We start from the raw sequence: 21427 nt of genomic DNA, 5'->3' as shown, positions 1-21427 counted from the left end.
GCAACCTCAGTGGAAATGTTTAAATCTAAGCTTAAAAAACACTTCTACTCTATAGCATATGAATAACCTATACTTTTCTTGGACAATATCTCTATATTATTTGTGATTTCAACATCCTTTGCTGTCTGGTAATCCTGAAAGGGGGATGCCACATGTGCGGTCCCTTCTCAAGGTTTCTTCATTTTCCTCATGTTGAGGTTTTTGAGTTTTTCCTTGCCCTCATGTTGGTTCCAGATCAGGGGATGATGTAATAATAGTCAGAAAAAATAGTCTGTGTCATAACCTGTGAAGCCCTTTGAGACTCTTTGTGATTAAGGGCTATACAAATAAAAATGACTTGACTTGAAAAATGCTTCCGCTTCAATGCACGATCACAAAAAAAATCCAAGTGGCGCTTTCGAGGAGGTTTATTGACATGTGTATAGCGATTGTCTGTGCACCTTTCGGTTACAAAAGAAGAAACTTAAGAGCAGTACACGCTTTGTACTTCATCATAAAAGGTGAGGTGGTTTCGCGGTTTCAGAATACATGGAGGAGGTTCTAAAAGAAAATACTAGCTCTGCATCTACATAAAAACTAAGAAATTAAAAGATCCCCCCAAAAAAACATCTAAAAATGTTAAGAGGTGCTGCAACAGTTCTTCCATCCACATGCCAACACTGATCATTCTTTTGTACTTCAAACCCGTAAATAACACATATACTGTGTGTAGTAGCAAGATAAATGCTCTCGAGGTGAAAAGTGGGGGGCGTGAAATCACTCTGCACAATATGATCATTAAAATAAGGACGTCTCTGACAGGGAAGGATGCACAAAAATAATACATAACGAATACGAGAATCACCATCTTCAAATACATTACTGTGAAAGCCAAATGAACGTTTTGATGTGTTCGTAAGAAATCATTTGAATCGTGATGGCTACAGTTTGGGTCGAATACTGCTTAGTGAGGAAGAAGCTATCTGGTAATGGATTGAAGAAAACCGAATACGGAGTGACGTTCTCTTACCACGCAGCAAATATTCGTAGCGTTACAGTACATTGCGAGTGAGTGAGACTCTCAAGTATGAGGATTTTCTTCCTTGGATTTTTGCACATCGAACAGCCGACGACTCGGAAGACATATTCAGTGACGGGGAAGTTCCAGGGTTGGGTAGGGTTACTTTAACTGGATTACTTTCAATGACTTTTGGATGACTCCAATACCAAATATGCTAATAAAATACAAAAGAAACTAAATATGAATCAAATGATGACTCACAACACGTGGTAAGCTTTCTCTCCTGGCTTTGATCTCTTTGATCTCCGGCAAAACGAACGTAAAATGCGACGGAAACAAAATGAAAATCAATCCAAACAGCTTGCCAACATCATTTTTGCCGTTCCATGTATTCCGTTACTCCCCAAGCCTGCACAAAATGGAGTCATTTGATTCATATTTAATATAATTTATTCATATTTAAGCTCAACATTCATCTGTCGTCTCCCCTCGTTTTTGGTGTCTACTAAACTATAAACTTAACAATTGATCCTTTGAGTCAGAATCTTTGTATCCTGATGGGATTTTAGATAGATAGATACTTTATTCATCCCCGTAGGGAAATTCACACTTCCAGCAGTCTACCCCGTTGTTTATTAACAGATGAACATGATGCCCTAGGGGTGCTTGTAGCGGAGTGGATGACGTCACGCCAGTCCAAAAGTTCGACATCCCTGCGGCAGATGGAAAACTTTTCTTTGTGAAAATCCAGGGATACACCACCTCGTGTTAGCAAGTCCGCCTCCTCTCCGATTCCCCCCGGCTTTCGTGTCTCTGTTTAGCGGCGTTGAAGCCGGATTGCTCCGGGTAGCTCCGGGTGGCTACACGTTAGCGTCCGGAATGCTAAACGTGAGCCACGTTTCCGCAAAACACAGCAACTGCGCTCCCTGTGCGCTTTGATGTTTTCCACCAGCACTCGATGATCTTATTTGGTCGTGAGTTCGCTTTTACCATGATTACGGATGGTACCGAAGACTTATAACACCGCTAGCTGCTTCGCTAGCTCCGGCTTTTCTTCCACGGTAGGCCCCTTCATCACACCGGCACGAGAATTTTTCAGGGCAAGGAGTTGAAATTCCTTGAATACACGCATTTCTTGTGCGTTAAAACCCATGTCCATAGGATAGAAGTAATCCATAGTGTAGTTGTCAAAACGGGAAGAAAAAACACCGAAGATAGGAGCAGACAATAAAACAATAGGGCAGCTGCTGGAAAAGGCAGCCGCTCGTGGCAGCGCCTCTCCTGTTCTTCTTGCAAGCTCAAAATTAATTGACGTCTTCTCTCCTTAGTTTGGGTGTCTACGAAATTATAAAACGTAACATTTAGTCATTTGAGCTGGAATTTTTTAATCTTGATGGTTTTTTGTACAGTCCTCTCATGTTCCTTCAAGCTAAAAATTCATCTATGGTTCCTCCCCTCATTTTGGGTATCTCCTATACAAATAACAATTGATCCTTTAAGTTGGAATATTTCATATTTAATAAAGTTTATTCATATTTAATAAAATGACTAAATTTTGTGCGGGCTTGGGGAGTAACGGAATACATGGAACGGTAAAAATGATGTTGGCAAGCTGTTTGGATTTATTTTCATTTTGTTTCTGTCGCATTTGATGTTAGTTTTGCCGGAGATCAAAGCCAGGAGAGAAAGCTTACCACGTGTTGTGAGTCATCATTTTATTCCTATTTACTTTCTTTTGTCTTTTATTAGCATATTTGGTATTGGAGTCATCCAAAAGTCATTGAAAGTAATCCAGTTAAAGTACCCCTACCCAACCCTGCGGGGAACGCGGACGTACATGGGAGCCACTCTTCCGTGCGTGAGGTTGTCGGGTTTGGCTACACTGGCATATTGTCTTACAAAAATAGTATCAATATAGAGCACCGCGGACGGTCGGCTACATTCGGTTTTCGAGCGTGCGTTGTTGCCGTGTTTTCATTCGCGGGCTCTTCTACGACGAATACGTCCCGGACCGACGGCTCGACTTTCACCCACGGCTAAATCAGATACAAAAATAGGATATATATTTATATAGACTGTATATTTTGGAACTCTCCCAACACGGAACCACAATGGCTAACAAAATAACGTTTCTTTGACACACAGGTTTTGTTTTTTTCCAGGTTGGATACACCTACACGCTCATGTACTTTTAAAAGGAACCCTGTTAGCATGAGCGGAGCTTTGAGGCCTTCAGAATAGATTGGTATTGTGACATAGTGTTGTCTCTTCTGCAAACGATTACAGTGCAGGACAGGTGTTATGCATCCCCTCGCTACTACAACCACTTTTACCTCGTTTTATCTCACTTTTATATCACTTTTCGGGAATGTAATGGCGAACATATAACCAAAACCACTTCGTCTTGCATTTGTTGGGAATGTAATACAACTTAAACCATTCCGTTCGATTACATTCACAACAAACACAAAGACGGAATGGTTTAAGTTGTATTACATTCCCAACAAATGCAAGACCAAGTGGTTTTGGTTATATGTTCGCCATCACATTCCCGAAAAGTGATATAAAAGTGAGATAAAACGAGGTAAAAGTGGTTGTAGTGGCGAGGGGATGCAAATCTCGGCAGGGATGCATTTCTCGGCATAACACCGGCCTTTCATGAGAAAACATTACATCGAGTCATCTCCTGCGAGAGCAGGACTGTAGAAATCAATGTTTTCTGAAATCCTAATTCGTGATGACTGGCGTGAGAACAGCTACAGACCACCCCCAGGTAACCGTTGCTGATCTTGCAATCAGTTAAAATCTAGCCCGAGATCTTAGCTTATACAAGAACGAGTGCTGGTGTTGCTTTGAGATTTTGCTGTGCGTGTGAAGCGGATCTTACTTAGTTTGTTGAGGCTCGGTTTGGAGTCCAGGTTTGTACGGACGACATTTTGGATATTACCGATGATGATGATTCTTAAACGGTGTCTGCTGGCTTTCGTTCCACAATAAGTGAGCAGCTGGAAAGCAAAGTGTGAGCATGGAGGTGTAAAGACCAATTCTGCCCGTAAATACCGGACTACAGAGCGCGCCTGATTAAAAGCCGCATGAACAAAAGGAAGAAACAAGCCCCACTGAATTTTAAGCAGGCGAAATTGCCATAAAAATGAACTCAATCACCTCCTTTTGTTACATTTTAAAAGGATGAGCGGGAGAACGTCTAACAAGAAGTAACACACTGTGTCTTATAAACTAGCGCAACATTCAATAGTATTTAAACTGGCATTAACATTTCGACTTCAAACATTCTCAAAACCTCATGTCTGCACGGCGACGCAGTGGTTAGCGCTTGTGCGGCACAGTTCATGTCATGGGAACCTGTCGTGGGTTCAAATCCAGCTCCAGACTTCCTGTGCGGAGTTTGTATGTTCTCCCCGTGCTTGCGTGGGTTTCCTCCGGGCACTCCGGTTTCCTCCCACGTTCCAAAAACATGCATTTCAGGTGAATTGGCCGGTCCAAATTGTCCCTAGGTGTGAATGAGCGAATGTGTTGTCTGTCCCTGTGTGCCCTGCGATTGGCTGGCAACCAGTTCAGGGTGTCCCCTGCCCACTGCCCGGAGATGGCTGGGATGGGCTCCAGCCCCCCCGCGACCCTACTGAGGATAAGCGGTGTAGCTAATGAGATGACATTCTCAAAACATACCTCAAAGTACAGTACTGACTGCGCACATGACAAAGTGATAGAGAGAAGAACACGTATTGCTATTAACAAATCAAAACTGGCCTCTGAAACGTAGTCATTATTTTAGTCAGTGTTTTGATTGCGGCACATTAGGTTACTTTTCTGTACTGGACGTTTCCCCGCTGATTCTGCCAAAATTGCGATCTCACTCCCTAGGGACAGTAGGAATCTCGTTCATACGCGTCGCTAATTGGATAATGAGGCATTTGGTTACCAAGGGGAGTGAGAGTTACTCCTGCCGTTTATCCACGCTTAATTGAATTTCTTCAATTGGACATTTAGAGCACTTGGCAGAATCACATCACGTCAGCACTCGCCGCGGGCCCTTGCAAAGCTTTTTTTCAATTAAACGGTCGGATTCCCTCGTTCCCACCAGTTCCGGAGCCAGCTGTTAGGCGCCGCCAAGTAACGGCTAGTAGTCCGGAATTTACGGTAAAAAAAATAAAAATAAAATCATGTTTTCCTTTGAGGGAAGATCCAGCTCGTGTGGGATGAAAAACAGCAGACTTCCAAATAAATCCATGAGCCCATCGATCACATTTCACAAACTCGCTTAAAGTCCATCAGCCTGAAAGAGAAGCATAGGGTTGAACCAGGAAAAAAACGTAGCAACTGATTTCTAGTCGATGGGACCCTGGAAGATGAGGCGCGTCCATCCGGGGGTGCTGAGGGCGGCCGAGCAAAAGGGGCAGACGGGTCTGAAGGCGTGTGTCCCGTGGGGTAGCGGTGTGTCCGCCCAATACCTGCACGTCCTCTCCGAGCTGACGTGGCCGCAGGGCACCATGGCGTGCGTGGGGGAGCCGGCGTCCACGTAAACGGCCGGCTCGCAGCCCAGCCACAGGGGCACGTAGGGCCCCACGCTGCGGCAAAGCGGGCATTCCCGTCGCGTGGTGGAGCCCTCGCCCTCCAGGGGCTCCTCTTCGCCCGTCTCCGACCTCTGGCCCCAGTCGTGGCGTCCGTGGACGTGCCCGCACGTAAGGTAGACCCAGGGCTGACGTTCCTCTAGGCTGAAATCACAACTTGGGTTAGGATCTGTGTTGGGACTAACACATGACAAAGGAACACTATTACTTTTCCATACAGAGTACTGTAACACGTTATTCATAAAACCTTGTAACTCCACTGTCGTTACTACATGGGGCCTTACTACATTATTAAATGCAAATCATAAATTACTGGATCCTCTGCAGTGTTCATTTTACCTGTGAAAAGTGATGTTGTCCCGGGGACTCGCATGCTCAAAAATCTATGGGTCCCAACAGAGATCTATGGGCCCCCAACATTTAGTGTTATCGAGGTTGAAATTGTAATACCGATTTACAAATATATAATAAAAATCTATATATTCATTCAGTTTTAATCACCAAATTATTAATTCATTTTCTGCATCAAATTATTGTTGGTAATATACCGCTTAAAGGGATAACCACAAACCTGTCTTTTTTTCATTTTCTCCTTTTATACTTTCTTTTTTTCTTAACTTCTTTATACAACATAATAATTCGTAATATAATGCATCAAAGCAAGTGAGCCGTTTGAGAGCCGGCTCTCTTGAATGAGTTGAGCCGAAAAAGCCGGTTCCCTTAAAAGAGACGGACTTTTCACCCCACAACTCGAGATCGGCGTGCGGACGAAAACTCGAACCGCGAGACCAAAACGACATCTGCCTGACGAAACGTTTGGAATGCGGTAAATCTTTGTTTAAAAAAATGTAATCGGGTAATAATGACAATTTTGTGTCAAAAAAGTTGCGTCCCGGGGACGCACGTTGATTTGAGACTATGCGTCCCCAGCAAAAATGATGCGTCTAGGACGCAGGGACGTGGGCAAACGATTTCACTGCCTCTGATTGGTGAATACTTCTGCATCACTTGTGTTATCAAATACTTCGATCTGCCAGCAACTTCATCTTATATACGTACATGTATACATACATACATTTGTATAGATGCGTCATCTTGACCCAAAGTACAGGACCCCTGAATCTCTCTTAATTGAGGGAAATATATTCCCTACTGCATATACTACAAAAAGAAATACTCAAATCAGGGGATCAGTTTATCTGCGCATATAAGCTGGTATTGTATGGCAGTGCGTGGGTAAGCAGCATAGCTTATTCGGGAACACAGACCACACACCAACCGCTGGAATTGATGAACTGCTTATTTGTTGCTTTTTATTTGGGCTTATGAGAAGACGACACCAAACACTAATTAACAAAAGGAAACATCAAAATATTTGCACAAAAGCAGCAGTACAATACATCGATCACACATAAACATGTGACCAAAGAGTAGCCTCAAGCAAAAGCTTTTGATTGCCTACCCCTATTCCATTTTTTTCTTGCAGAAAACACTTATTCAAAATCAAAACAAGATAACAAATCACACCCAAAATAAGGAAATAATAATATAAATTTCAGGCCTGCAATTTTAATGCCAGGAACTTGACATACCCAAAGAAACTCTTGATATATTACTCAAACATAATATATATATTGAATTGATATAAACTAGGGACATTTTTATGGTCAACATCTAAATCAGTGGCTGTAGACTGGTTTGACTGCAGGACCCACCATCCCACTCTAATCACAAGTAGTGACACCAAATCAAAAAAACATTTCCACTTGTAAGAAGAAAGTATTGTGCCATTTAAGCCAAAGATAGAACATATTCAAAAACAAAAATTCCAGCAAAACCTAAACAACTTCCATAATAATATTCATTTCAATGCTTATTGGCAGCATTACTAGTGAAAACGCTTCGCTTCATTGGCTTTGTGTTTAAGATACTAAAATTCATCTCCTATATTCTCCGCTTTATCTGTGTTTGGCCATGTTTAGCATGTGTCTTTTTCTCTGATTTCAAATGGCGAGTGCCAACTCTGTTAAATCACCCTTAGTCTTTTAAAAATGTTTTTTAGCGTGATTTTGCCAAGGCAAAGGCCCACAACCCATTGAGAACCTGTTGGAGACCCACGTTTGGGTCCCGACCCATCAGTTGAAGAACCCTGATCTAAATCATTCCATAAATAAATTCCTTTTCGGGTGGCACAATGGATTTTCAATGTAATGCCAGCGTATTGAATTTATGGAGTCTACCTTAATAATAAGTGTCTGCTCTGTAGAAATACAACTGTTGAATATTTGTTGCTTACTTGCTTTATATACTGTACTAATAATAGACCTTCCAGTTTTAACATGTTGGATTTTTAAACCAGTTTGCATGTTTTCTAGACCCAGTGTTATGCACAATCCAAACAGCTTTAGTCAGAAAAGCGTTTATTGATTGGTTCTAAATGGATTTCCCAAAATATACAACTTAAATAAGGCAATGTTGATGAACTATGGACATTATATGAAGTGTTTTTGCTCATTTCTGAAATGCTCTCACCTTATTTGAATTCTGTACTATTTCTATGGAGTATCCGGCTAATATCATGGCTAAGAACTTATACTACTTATACTTATATCCTTTAAAAATGTATTCTTGATTTCCCAAAGAAAATAACATTGGAGTGGACAATGTGGTACCTGTGGCTTCGTGGCAGGCTGGGAAAGGCGAGCGTGCTGAGGCCCACGGGACACTGGGGCCGAGATGCGTTCAATTCCTGGCGCAGCGCCTCCAAGTGGCGCAATGTGGGGGAGCGCATGAGGCCTTCGCCCGTGCGCCATAGTAGCGTGGCGCCGCACAAATCCACCAGAGAGCCGTCCCGTAGCGCGCTGCTCTCGCCTTCCGCCTGCAGGGGGAGAATAGATTAAAAATTATGGAGATACAACAAGGCTCTTCAAAAATTATGAAATGACCTGTACCCAGGCGGTTAAGGGATCCGTAAACATGAACTGTAATAATAAGAAGTGGCCCCTTCAACATACAAGATTAATTCCTTCCATCGAGCTTGCATCTAGAATTTCTCACATCTTAACAGATTTTCCCCAACCAATAAATCCGTTCCTCCAAAATCATCCAAGTTAACCTTAAATAGCTATCAACCACATCTTCCGATCACTAAAGACATATATTAATTGAACATACAAATACGGTAATTAGGTAAATAAGATGATAGTAACAAAATAAAATGTGAGTTTATTATGAGAACTTACCAGAGAGGAAATCAGCAATTGCTTTCTTTTGAGTCTTAAATGCGTGAGGGTTCTCTGCGTGATACACCAGCAGCTGCTTTACTTCACCATTAGCATTAGCAGACAATACTAAGGTGAGAGAACTCTTATAGGCTTCTGGCCCGGCAACTTTTTATCCTCTGGGATTATGAATGTACTACGTTTTACCAAAAAAGCTTGCTAAGCGATATAACCTTTCTTAGAATTTAGTTAAGGAAATTAGTGAACGGCTATGGTATCTGCACTCGCTGCTTCCCAATGCCTTACCAGTGTATGCCGGTCCAATTCGAGCATCTGGCCCTCTATGGGTAGTGTTTTCTCCCAACTTGGATTTTCTCTCTTATGTCGGTCAAGATTTTTGCTCGAATAACATCCTGGATCTTGAATTTCTTGTAACTAGAGTCTTTTGTTTACACCTTGTTTCTTTTGCAGCATTAACTCAAAAGAGATTTTGTGGGAATCCAAACACTACATTATGTTACACTGGATAAAAACTCACGAGTTTTCCTCGGGTGGGCCCAGACCGCGTCTCCCTTAGGGCGTAGACATCGCCACAAACGGAGATCTCCCGCCATAGACCCTGCTTGGGGTCCTCGGGGAAACCCTCGGGGTGCATGACCAGAACACCGTTGGTGGTCAGGCCGTCCATGTGGCCGTCCGGGTTCTTCCACTTGGTGGCCTTCTCCTGCAGAGGAACGAGGACGATTATTTCTCACGTAGCACGCAGATACCAAAAAACTCGTGCCTTTAGCGTACCCCTAAAAAGATATTTTTGGAGGAGTCGAAGCCGGCGGCATAGATGCGGGCCGTGTACGGCGGGTGGCGCTCGCAGACCACGCGACAGGCGAACCGGGAGATGGTGCTGGGCGCTATGGAAGGGTCCTCGCCCTCCTTGGCAACCTCCGAGGTGTCCGTCACCACAAAATCGATGGGGCTTTCTGTGGAGCGCCCGATCTGAACACATTCCGGAGCAAAGGGCATTTTGAGATGGGAGGCGGGGAGCACATCAGCAAGCAGTGTTAAAAAGGAACTACAGAGTCCAACTGAATCCAGTTACGGTAGAACTGTCTCAAGCGCAGAGTACGAGAGCTTTGAATATTTCATCATGGAGGTATTGGCCCTACTGTATATACCAGGGGTGGCCGCATGCTCTTGGCCAATAAGAATGCGCCTCATCATATATTCTATATACTGTGGCTCTTTGCCTTGTTTCATGTTCAGTTTTTTCCCCTCTTAAAACACACTTGAATTTATCAGAGTTACCGTAAATTCCGGACTATAAGCCGCTACCTTTTCCCCAAATGTTCAACCCTGCGGCTTATTCAGTGATGCGGCCAACTTATGTACTGCTTCTAACAGCCGCCAGCGGCGCTGGATTACAAAAGGTAAAATTTAGACCGGTGGAATATATGCGAGTGTGTTGCTAGCGTGTTTTTGAATAAAGGAGCGTAGGACGATGTTTACATGACAAAGTCCCTTTCCCAAACTGGGGAGGACGACTTTAATGACGTCAGTTATAAGGAAGAAGATGAGCACGGTTTACCGTGACTTTTACAAGTACCGTATTTTTTTTTTTTAACAGACCCGTTTCCTTGTGTTGCGAGAGTGTTCCTAGTAGCGTCTTGCTACCCTTCACAGACACGGTTTGGGATGAAAGTTATAATATTATTATTAAAGCTTTGAAAACTCTCTCGGTGTACCGTCTTTCTTTGTAAATATGTGTAACCATGTATAATATGTATTTGCAACTGTAGATTTTTGTAATGTATTTATTTTAGAGACTTATTCTGATATGTTTTCCACGGGCGAAACAAAAAGAAGGGGCGAACACAACGGGGGCTGATGGGAAGTGGAGTAAAGGTGAGACGTGTTTGTGGACGCAGTGGACAATAGTGGATATATATTTTTCCCACCCTTACCTTTGGAAATATACATTTTTTTCCCTTGGATTATTTTCAACGGGACCCAGACTCTGCAGGTCTGCGTCATATATTAAGTACCGGTATCATTTTACAATCAACTTGCCGGCAGTTGTTTTTGGACTGTGTACTTCATATTCAGTTTGTTAAGGAAGTAAAAGATGTAATAGTAAGGGAACGGTCCTCGTGGCTGCGCGCGAAGCAATATATTGGTGCTGATGTAGCCATGAGCTTTGATTTTTGCAATCCGGAGATGGAATAAGAGCTTGCTCTGTCCACTCCACGCAACGGCCCGGTATCGCAGCAAGGCTTTAGGGCTAGGACCTTAGCTTGGCCTTTTGGCTGAGAGTAAGTGTACCGGCTCCTAGGCTTTGTAGCGTAAATTCCATGTACTTGCACGCAAACCATGTTTTACTCTGCCGCCATCTCCTGGCTTAAAACCATGAAACAGCATTGACTTTTCAATTTTTAACCCCACCTTTAAGTGATAACTGTTACTCGTTAGGATTTTTTTTCCTGGAATGCGCCCAACACTGCTTAACAGAGGCTATCGCACTCGGGAATCTGACCTGGAACATGTCCGTGTTGTTGTCATGGCAATATTCCACCACCACGGTTTGGTTGCGGGACAAGGTGAAGGAGATGCTGTGCTGCCCACTGCTGTGCACAGCCTGCAAAGACACAATTGGCTGCCATTAGCCTTGCTCCTTTGGTTCATGAACTCATACGAGATCATTAATAAGACGGGGTTAGTTCACTTGGCTGTATGAGTGAAAAGAGGATGCGTGTACACGCAAATGCACGAACCTGGCTATCCTCTTGCGTGTTGAGGATGTGCACAGCGCTGGGCTTGACGCCATTAGCCTTCGTGCGGCGGAACAGAGCGAAGCGGCTCTTCCGTCGCCCCCGGTTGCCGCTCGGCAGAGAGCCGTTGTACCTAAAGGAGAAGGTGGTTCGGAAAATTAAAACCAGCTCGGATGAGTAGAAAAACTCTCACGCAAACAAATTTAACTAAGTGCACTCCATCGAAAACGGACGAATTAGTGACGTTGGAGTCTGTGTGAAGCCTTCTTCTGAAGTCCTTTAGCTTTCTCCACGCAAGATAGCGTCTTGGCTCCTCCCATGGGCGTGCCAAGGAATTGTTTTGCGCTCACCGTTCTCACAACACAGAACAACGCCTGCCGTCCTCCGTCAGAGTCCTATTATCAACAGAACTAGACAAAATATTCTGCATTTGGGACAGCCTGACCTGTCATTGAACTAAAGCCTACTCAGTGAAAATCTTCATTGCATTATGAGTCAATCGTATAAAATCCTTTTTAGTCAAATGTATAAAATCCTTCACAGCCAAAGGCGTTTTTTAAGAATGCGGCTTTTAACCTGGTCTGGAATTCCCGGTATTCAGAAAACTCCTACCATAAATGAAACATCAGAAAAATCAAGCAGGCAGAGATTCTTCATCCTATCGTTATTGTTGGTGTTGTAAAAGGATAGTTGGATGTTTAGACTCGTTCTAAGGGATGGGCGGGGCACCTGTATGACGCGGCAGGGGTAAACCAGCGAAATCTGTCTGGCCCTGCTGTTGAACAGAAGAGTGTGTCGTGTCACCCTGACCCGAGTGACACGGCCGCTTTCTCGTGTCCCGTTTCATCTGGAGGGACGAAAGCATGACTAACTTAGGTGCCGAAGTGCTTAACTTGTTTGGGTTGGCCATGGTCAATTTTTAGTGTTTTTTGCTACTTTTTCCTTTTTTCTTTTCTATGTTTTTGTATACGTGTTTGTTTTGCTGTCGGTCACCCGTCTCGAGGGATAGGACCAAGGTAGATGGAATAGATAGATCATAATTGTGTACATTCTGCATTACTCTTAGTACACACATCAAGATAAGGAGTGCTATCGAACACCGTGGCTATTAAAAGCACGGGCCCAAACTGTAAAACATTTTTTTTAACAAAAATAAAAATATGCACTTGAGCTCAACCAAAAATGAGAATTGTTCTCCTTCAGCAGAGCAGCAAAAACGTCACTCGCAAAGGAAAAGCGTCAGTCAGCACAATAAATCTTTCGCCTTGACGCTGCTTTTGCCTTTGGTGACTAAACGCTGCAGGAAGTGCACTCAGGAAACCGGCGACATGGTTCCCAGAGTGCAGCGCCTTTTGCCCTTGACGGAATTTACCTAAAAGACAAGGGAATTTTTGTGTGCGCAGAACATAAGTCAGTTTTATTTTCACAGTTTGGCCGGGGGTGCGACTTATACTCTGGTGAGACTTATGTGTGGAATGATTGAGATATTTTTACCGGGTATATCATTTCCCGTGTTATTTTCACACTCAACCGCAGGAGGGTGCTCTAGGCTAGTGGTGATCATTTCATCATTACCTGTGTTGTGCCGTCATGTTTTCCTAATAAATTATGTATTTTTTGTCTGGTGCGATTTATAATCCGAAACATATGGTCCTTGCCAAGAAGCACCAAATTAAAAAAAATTAACTCTAAAATAACAGCAAGAAGTGATTCAAGTTACTAGATTTCCTCATGTTGAGGTTTTTGAGTTTTTCCTTGCCCTCGTGTAGGTTTTAGATCAGGGGATGGTGTCATAATAGTCTGTTGTCTGTGCAGCCCTTTGAGACTCTTTGTGATTAAGGGCGTCACAAATATGACTTGACTGAGGTTTTTGAGTTTTTCCATGCCCTCATGTAGGTTTTAGATCAGGGGATGATGTCATAATGGCCAGTAGTTTGAAATAATCTGTGGTCTGTGCAGCCCTTTGAGACTCTGTGATTAAAGGCGTTAGAAATAAGCATGACTTGAGGTTTTTGAATTTTTCCTTGCCCTCATGTAGGGTTTCGATCAGGGGATGCTGTCATAATGGCCTGTAGTTTGCAATCATCTGTGGTCAGTGCAGCCCTTGAGACTCTTTGTGATTAACGGCGTTACAAATAAACATGACTTGAGGTTTTTGAGTTTTTCCTTGCCCTCATGTAGGTTTTAGATCAGGGAATACTGTCATAATGGCCTGTAGTTTGCAATAATCTGTGGTCTGTGCAACCCTTTGTGATTAAGGGCGTCACAAATAAACATGACTTGACTGGAGGTTTTTGAGTTTTTCCTTGCCCTCCTGTAGGTTTTGGATCAGGGCATGGTGTCATAATAGTCTGTGGTTTGCAATAATCTGTGGTCTGCGAAGCCCTTTGAGACTCTTTGTGATTAAGGGCGTCACAAATCAACAGGACTTGACTTGACATTCCCCTTTGCTTAGATTTCATAAAACTTAGTGGAAAGACGATTACATGCTTGATGCTCTAAAAAGAATGAGTCACGTTGGCTGAACAATACTCACACTGCCCTCATTTTCTTCATGACACCCATTACAAACATTTCCACCTCCGAGTTCATGCAAAAGGCAGCGTGGCGCTTTTAAGCAGTTAATAGAAAAAGCGGTGCATTAACGACTCCTTTTGTATCAATTATTTTCACGGGAAATAATATTGGCGAGTTCCATTTAACTGTTCATGTAAAATATTAAAAGCTGTCAAAAAAAGGGAAAAAGCACAATATATTGAACGTAGGAGGTATGTGGGCTCCATTGTGGGAGTGAACACAGCCAACCTTTATAGTAACCAATGAAAGCACAATCATTTCTTCCCCTTATGTTGGAATATCCAGCCCTATATACAGTATTTACACTGCTACAACTTAGGCCAGTCTCCGTGCACTACCTTGTCAATATTTTTGTCTATCCTGAAATTCAGTCTTATTTTTTACTCTCTCCCACAGTTACTTGATATAATTTAGGCTCATTTTGACCTTAATTTTTTTCGAAAATAATGGTTTCCAAACCAAGTGCAAGCAGAGTTCCTATGTACATATGTCATCAAAAAAACGCAAACAAAAAGTGTATGGATGTATCTCTTCAGCGCTGTGGATACGTGAAAGAGAGAGGGAAGCGTGCAGTGTTGCATGGCTCTGCCCACCCCTACCACTCAAATCATTCTGTGTGCTTGGCTAGCATTTGTGGCTAATTACAGTTTGTTGTGTGGGTTTTTAATCATAAAGTGTATCAACAGTAAATACAGACGCTCCCCTACTTAAGACTATTCGACTTACATAAAACCATTGATACGAAAAAAAAATGGGGAGGATGCCGGAAAATATCCGGACATTGTTGTAAGTTCCATCATCTGGAACCTATCTCGTTCATAAGTCGGGCAGCATCTGTATACATTATTTAATGAACTTCAATATGAAGGCTTCTTTAATGATGTACAGCCAAAACAGTGTCTGTTAGTGTGACACCTTGACTGTAAATTGTAGGTAAAACTGTGCCCTTTGTGTATTGAACTGAACAACACCCCTGGAACAAAAATTGACCATAAGCTTACAAGAATTGGAACGTTGTGGTGAAAAGAGCCATACGTTCCCGACCCCTGCCTTAGACTGTCCAGCCACCAGCAGTGTTCCTTTACCTGTGAAAAGTGATGGGGACTCGCATGCTCAAAAATCTATAGGTCCCAACAGAGATCTATGGGTCCCTAGAATTTTGTGTTATCGAGGTTGAAATTGTAAATCGGCGACAAACATGTAATATAAATCTATATATTCATTCAGTTTTAATCATCACAGTTCATTGGTAATACAAATCGGTTATCACTTCAGATTCTTCAGTTCACAATATTGTACATTATAAAAAATACTGAAAATACTGCCATCCACTTAACTATTGTTAGCAGTGAAAGCATGGCCAAGTCTTCTTTTTGATGTCGTATCCATTCATACTTGCCTCTCTCTTCCTGCAGCAACAGAATTTCCATTGCTAATTTGTGGTTTTCATTGTCGTTGTGCCGATCCAATGTGCTTTTCTGAAAGTTCTTATTGCAAAAAGATTTATGCAGTCCAGTTTTTTTGTCACGCTGGGTACACGCATCACAGAACATGTAAGCCTCCATTATAATACTCTTCATAGCGTCACCAGGAATATAATTTAGTCCATTTTGGCAGAAAAGTCCTTTTCTTGCTAAGAATATTCTTTTATTTTCTTTCGTCGAATCATTCGCTTCAACGCACGTGTTTTCCTTGCCTTCGCGATCTTCTGAAGAATTTCGCCACCGTTTTTTAGTGCCGGAATTATTGCCGTTGTTATCACTTTCTGTATCATGTTCCGACTTATTACCGACACTGAAGAAATTACCAATTTTGTGTTGATTTGCACCTTAACTCGATGACAAGCACCACAACAATGACGTCATCTCAAAGCAACAAGACCTCGTTGGCCGAGATCGGCGTGCAGACGAAAACTTGAACCGCGAGACCAAAACAACAATGGCGGATCTGCCTGACGAAAAGTTTGGAGTGCGGTAAATCTTTGTTAAAAAAAAAAAAGACAATTTGTGTTAAAAAAGTTGACGCACGTTGATTCGACACTATGCGCCCCCAGCAAAAATGATGCGTCTAGGACGCAGGGACGCGGGAAAACAAGAACACTGCACCAGGGTCTCGCAAAATGTTATGACAAACAATGATGGTAGTAGGCAAATAAATCTTTGCCTGTGGCGTTTGTTGAAAAAAACAAAAAACAGGGACAGACTGTCAGGCACATAAAAAGCAACAAGATGGAAGTGAGGGATAAATAGAGGGCAGAGATGAAGCAGGCCTATGGAAAATGACGTGTGATGACGCTATTGGCCGCTACTGTCCGGCCTGTGCAGACATCAGAAAGCCCAGCATAAAATATTCACTCCTAGAGCGCCACCTTGGCTTTCACCTCAAGCTCTCGGCCTTTGAAAAATCTTTGAGATAAAGACCAGCATAGAAATAAAGCGCGTAGCTTCGAATGGGCGTGTGAGATTCATGCTGACAACTGTAAATTCCAGACTATAAGACATTACAACCAAAAAGACAATCTAATTTATTTACTGTAAAAGGTTTCAGACAGCTATCAAAGTTTTGTTTGAATTTATAACAAATATTCTTTGTTTCTTTTTGAATTATTAAGCTTATAGTGCAAAAGGATATCGGCTCCAAATATCGTCCTCTTGATACTAATACTCATATCGGGCCTGAAAAACCCATATTGTAAACGTGGAGCTACCCGGCTTCAGCGCTATAGGGGCAGACAGGGACACAAACGCCTGCGGGAAGCGGAGAGGAGGCGGACAGGCTATCTACGTGAAGCTCCGGTGGCCCCCAAGTCAATTGAGTTTGAGACCTCTGCTTTGAGGTAAGACGAAAAAAAAAAAAAAGTGTTTTTCTATGCTTTTTTTGCTCTGCCAATAAAATGATGAATAACGTCACTGGGTTACATGAATATTACAGCGCCTGCACACTGTCGAAAACGATACGAAAAATTGATTTTTGCCATAAAAATAATTTCTTCCTCATGCCATGGGGCTCTTTAACTCCACCCTGGGGAAGTAAAAGCACACATTAAACCCCACCCCCACATTTGCATATTACCCTATTTTAATGACTGTGTGTATTTTCTGTAGCACTATTTCAATACTCTATAGCAAAACGTTATATTGGCTATCTTTATTTTATTATTGTATTTTTCAACAAAAGGATATTGCTGGAAGTGTAAATTTCCTTACGGGATGGATAAAGTATCTATCTATTCAATTGGGTGAGCAACCACACGGTAGCATCTGACTCGTATGCATTGAAATGTCTGCAGGAAGAGGCTGGAGGGAAACGATAGGCCACGAGGTCGGTTATCTTTGGCGCCGGCCGGGAAGCGTGCCGACCTCAAAGGACGTTTGTGTGAAACATGCAAAAAGAATGTGAAGATTCGGTGGGAAGCCCTTGAAAACGCAGAAGGGGATTTTCTGCTTCTACTGTTCGGGATGATGCCGCACACATCAGGGGGAAAATACCGAGTTCTCTGCACTATAGGGTGCACCTGGTTACAAGGCACATCCCCCAAACTGAAAAATAGTCTTCTGTAATTGATGTGTTGCTTGAAAAAAATCAAAAATGTCCCTGGTACTCAATACAATGAGCCACTAGAGTTCAAAGTAAAATGAATAAACCCCGAAATTCTTAAGTCAAGTCATGTTTACCGTAAATTCCGGACTATAAGCCGCTACTTTTTTCCCAAATGTTCAGCCCTGCGGCTTATTCAGTGAATCGGCCAATTTATGTAATTTTTCTAATGGCCACCAGCGGCGTATAAAAGGGAAGATTAAGACCAGTAGAATATGTGCGCCAAGAAAGACTGCAACCTCTAATTTTATGCATACATTGTCTGTAAAAGTAAGGTACGTTCTGATAATGGGGAAGACGCCCTTGATGGCGATAGTTATGAGGAGGAAGTTGAGGACGATCTAGAATAGAATAGAATAGAATATACCTTTATTGTCATTGTTACAAATGGGCTAACATATTGTGACAACGAAATTGGGCATGACACTCCAGTTTTACACATAGTGAGGGTATGAGCAAGAAGATAAAGGAACAGAGAAGATAATGTTATAAAACAAGGGGAATAAGGCTATAGTTATAATTTACATGGTATTTACACAACAATGTCAGCATGTGGGATGTTACATACAGGGTTGTCGTGATAACGTTGTATCGTAACGGTTGTGCAATATTGCATTTGGTGCAAAGTCATCATGGTGCAAAAATAGTCCGCATATACATTGGTGCAAGCATAGATAGATAGATAGATAGATAGATAGATAGATACTTTGTTCATCCCCGAAGGGAAATTCACATTTCCAGCAGCATCCTAGACATCATAGTGCAAAAAAAGGAATGGTCAGACATTGTGCAATCTACCGCGAATTTCACAATTACGGGATGCTTTCTTTTGGCAGGCACGTTTGATGCATTGCGAGCGTGATCCTACTAGCGTGTTGGTACCTTTCAAAGGAACGGTTTGGGATGAAAGTTTAATTATTATTATTAAAGCTTTGAAAACTCTCTCGGTGTACCGTCTTTCTTTGTAAATATGTGTAACCATGTATAATATGTATTTGCAACTGTATATTTTTGTAATGTATTTACTTTAGAGATTTATTCTGTTATGTGTTCTACGAGCGAATCAAAAAGAAGGGGCGGAGCAAACGCGGGCTGATGGGAAGTGGGGTAAAGCTGAGTTCAACTGTAGTTTAATACACAACGGTAAAAGGTAGAAGCATTAATTTTATTCTGAATGAAAAGATGAGGGTGCAAGCTTTCTTTTATAGCTACAAAGGTAAAGTTACTGTAGGCCTTCAAAAATGAGTCCAAATGGCAACAATTGGCTGGCACCTGCACTTCCCATTTGAAAGAAACGCCTGGCAATGAAAGAGTTGCAACTATGCATTTTCAATTGTCCCCATTCCGATGTATAAGACGCATCGGATTATAAAGCACGCTTTCAAATAGATTTATACAAGTTATAAAAATAGCCCAGTTGCACACGGTCGTGCATTTTGCAGACGGTCCCTACTAGGAAGCTATAAAAGATGTAGCAGAGGATGACATCATCCGGATGAAGCCCCCTCCATCCCCGCACTCCTACAACCATTGATGAAAAAGTGCTTGTTTTCCCTTTTTTCCAAGACGGCACTTAAACGCATCACGCGTGAGAAACAAATGTAGGTTTTAAAGTTTTGTTTGTTTTAACGCAAATATCGACAGTCAGATGAAGGATAGAGATTCAAATAGGTCATAAAATGTTTTAAATGATGTAAATTAAAATTTTAAAGGATTAGTGTGGAGCGGTTCTCCATCACAGTGGTTTTTTTTTTACTACTCACCCCAAAATGACGAGTTCGCCGTATTTAATCGCGTCTTTAACGGGCACGTCGTCATCTCCGTCCTTTTTCGGGGAATTCATCAGCGAGGACTTTCTTGAGGGAAATGGTGAAGATTTTTTTGAGAAATATTTTTATCGAGGAGGAAAAAAAAAGAGAGGGAAAATAAAAGAGGAGTCGGCGGTTGAAGGATGCTAACAGCTCCGGGGAAAGTGTCGCCTTCCGGGACACGTTTAGTGGGTCAAGTCTGGACGCGAATGGATAAAGTTCTTGGCGACTTGTTGCCGTACGTTGCCCGCTTTTTGGTCCGCCGGAGGAGCATCTTTTCCCGGCTTTAACAGAGTGGAGGGCGCCGCTAGCATGTAGCTCAATCTGGTCACTAGCTAAGCGGAGGGGGAGAGGAGGAGGTGGGCAACAACCGCTAGAGCAACGGGGAGTGGGACGCACCACTCCCAGCAGGGGGGGGGAGGGTGAAACTATTCTTCTCGAATATCGATTAAAATGACTCTAAATCCCAAATAAACACATCAGACGTCTATTTACCACAATTTCAAAACCACATTTATTATTTACAACCGTACATCTCGATTTCTACCCTTTAATGATGGTGAATTAACAAGTACCGCCCCCTCTTTTAAAAACACATATACGTGACGTCATAAATACTCTCGGTTAAATTAAAACGAGGCATTTTTACACATACTTTTCCCTAAAATGTGTTAAATCATATTCCCCTCCAAAAACAACCGATATTTTCTTTTATTATCGTGTGTTTTTCTTTAGGTGTTTTGTGTGTTCGTGTTGTGAAGATTTGGGTCACTAACAGGCTCCAGAAAAAGACACTTTATTCTTCGGGATGCTTATTTCTCTGCAAAAAAAGTTAACAGCAATCTAATTCATACACAATTTATTATTTTTTATGTCATTTTTTATTTCCTAGAGCACCTTTTGGATTTTTTGGAGTGTACGTTTGAGGGCAAAAAGGCGCATTCCCATACACAGTAGAGTAGTTCGCGATCTCACCAAAAGAGGGCAGCATACTTCAGTTAAATCAACTCCTGTACTGTACGGTACAGTATACTGTGTTTACTTATGCACAGGGTTGGGTAGGGTTACTTTAACTGGATTACTTTCAATTACTTTTGGATTACTCCAATACCAAATATGCTAATAAAAGACAAAAGAAACTAAATATGAATAAAATGACTGCATTTTGTGCAGGCTTGGGGAGTAACGGAATACATGGAACGGCAAAAATGATGTTGGCAAGCTGTTTGGATTTATTTTCATTTTCTTTCTGTCGCATTTGATGTTAGTTTTGCCGGAGATCAAAGCCAGGAGAGAAAGCTTACCACGTGTTGTGAGTCATCATTATATTCATATTTAGTTTCTCATCTCATCTCATTAGCTACACCACTTATCCTCAGTAGGGTCGCGGGGGTGCTGGAGCCCATACCAGCTATCTTCCAGCAGTGGGCAGGGGACACTCTGAACTGGTTGCCAGCCAATCGCAGGGCACACGGGGACAGACAACTCATTCGCTCATTCACACCTAGGGACAATTTGGACCGGCCAATCCACCTGAAATGCATGTCTTTGGAATGTGGGAGGAAACCGGAGTGCTCGGAGGAAACCCACGCAAGCACGGGGAGAACATACAAACTCCGCACAGGAAGTCTGGAGCTGGATTTGAACCCACGCAGGAGGTTCCCAAGACATGAACTAACCACCAATATTTAGTTTCTTTTGTCTTTTATTAGCATATTTGGCATTAGAGTAATCCAAAAGTAATAGAAAGTAATCCAGTTAAAGTAACCCTACCCAACCCTGCTTATCCATCACTATTGTGTAGATTTTTGTTAAATTTGAGTGGAATTAAATAACCAAGTACATTTTTTGTGTATTTTGCAAATGTATGTTA

General features: G+C 42.3%; 1 protein-coding gene across 1 annotated transcript; it reads right to left on the bottom strand.

Annotated features, from left to right (window-relative positions):
- Positions 1–3556: 3556 nt before the first annotated feature.
- Positions 3557–19888, bottom strand: LOC148346280 (E3 ubiquitin-protein ligase pellino homolog 2-like). The gene is made up of 7 exons (XM_088325171.1): positions 19510–19888; positions 11576–11705; positions 11338–11439; positions 9606–9803; positions 9349–9534; positions 8262–8467; positions 3557–5733 (listed from the first exon to the last, which is right to left on the bottom strand). Exons 1-7 carry the CDS (start codon positions 19587–19589, stop codon positions 5346–5348), a joined length of 1290 nt encoding a protein of 429 aa, XP_088181297.1. The 5' UTR covers positions 19590–19888; the 3' UTR covers positions 3557–5345.
- Positions 19889–21427: the final 1539 nt, after the last annotated feature.

The sequence above is a fragment of the Urocampus carinirostris genome, chromosome 20 (assembly GCF_059441175.1).
Source record: "Urocampus carinirostris isolate Australia breed hairy pipefish chromosome 20, RoL_Ucar_1.0, whole genome shotgun sequence".
In the NCBI taxonomy this organism is placed as follows: domain Eukaryota; kingdom Metazoa; phylum Chordata; class Actinopteri; order Syngnathiformes; family Syngnathidae; genus Urocampus; species Urocampus carinirostris.
This window is presented reverse-complemented; position numbering and strand designations above follow the sequence as displayed.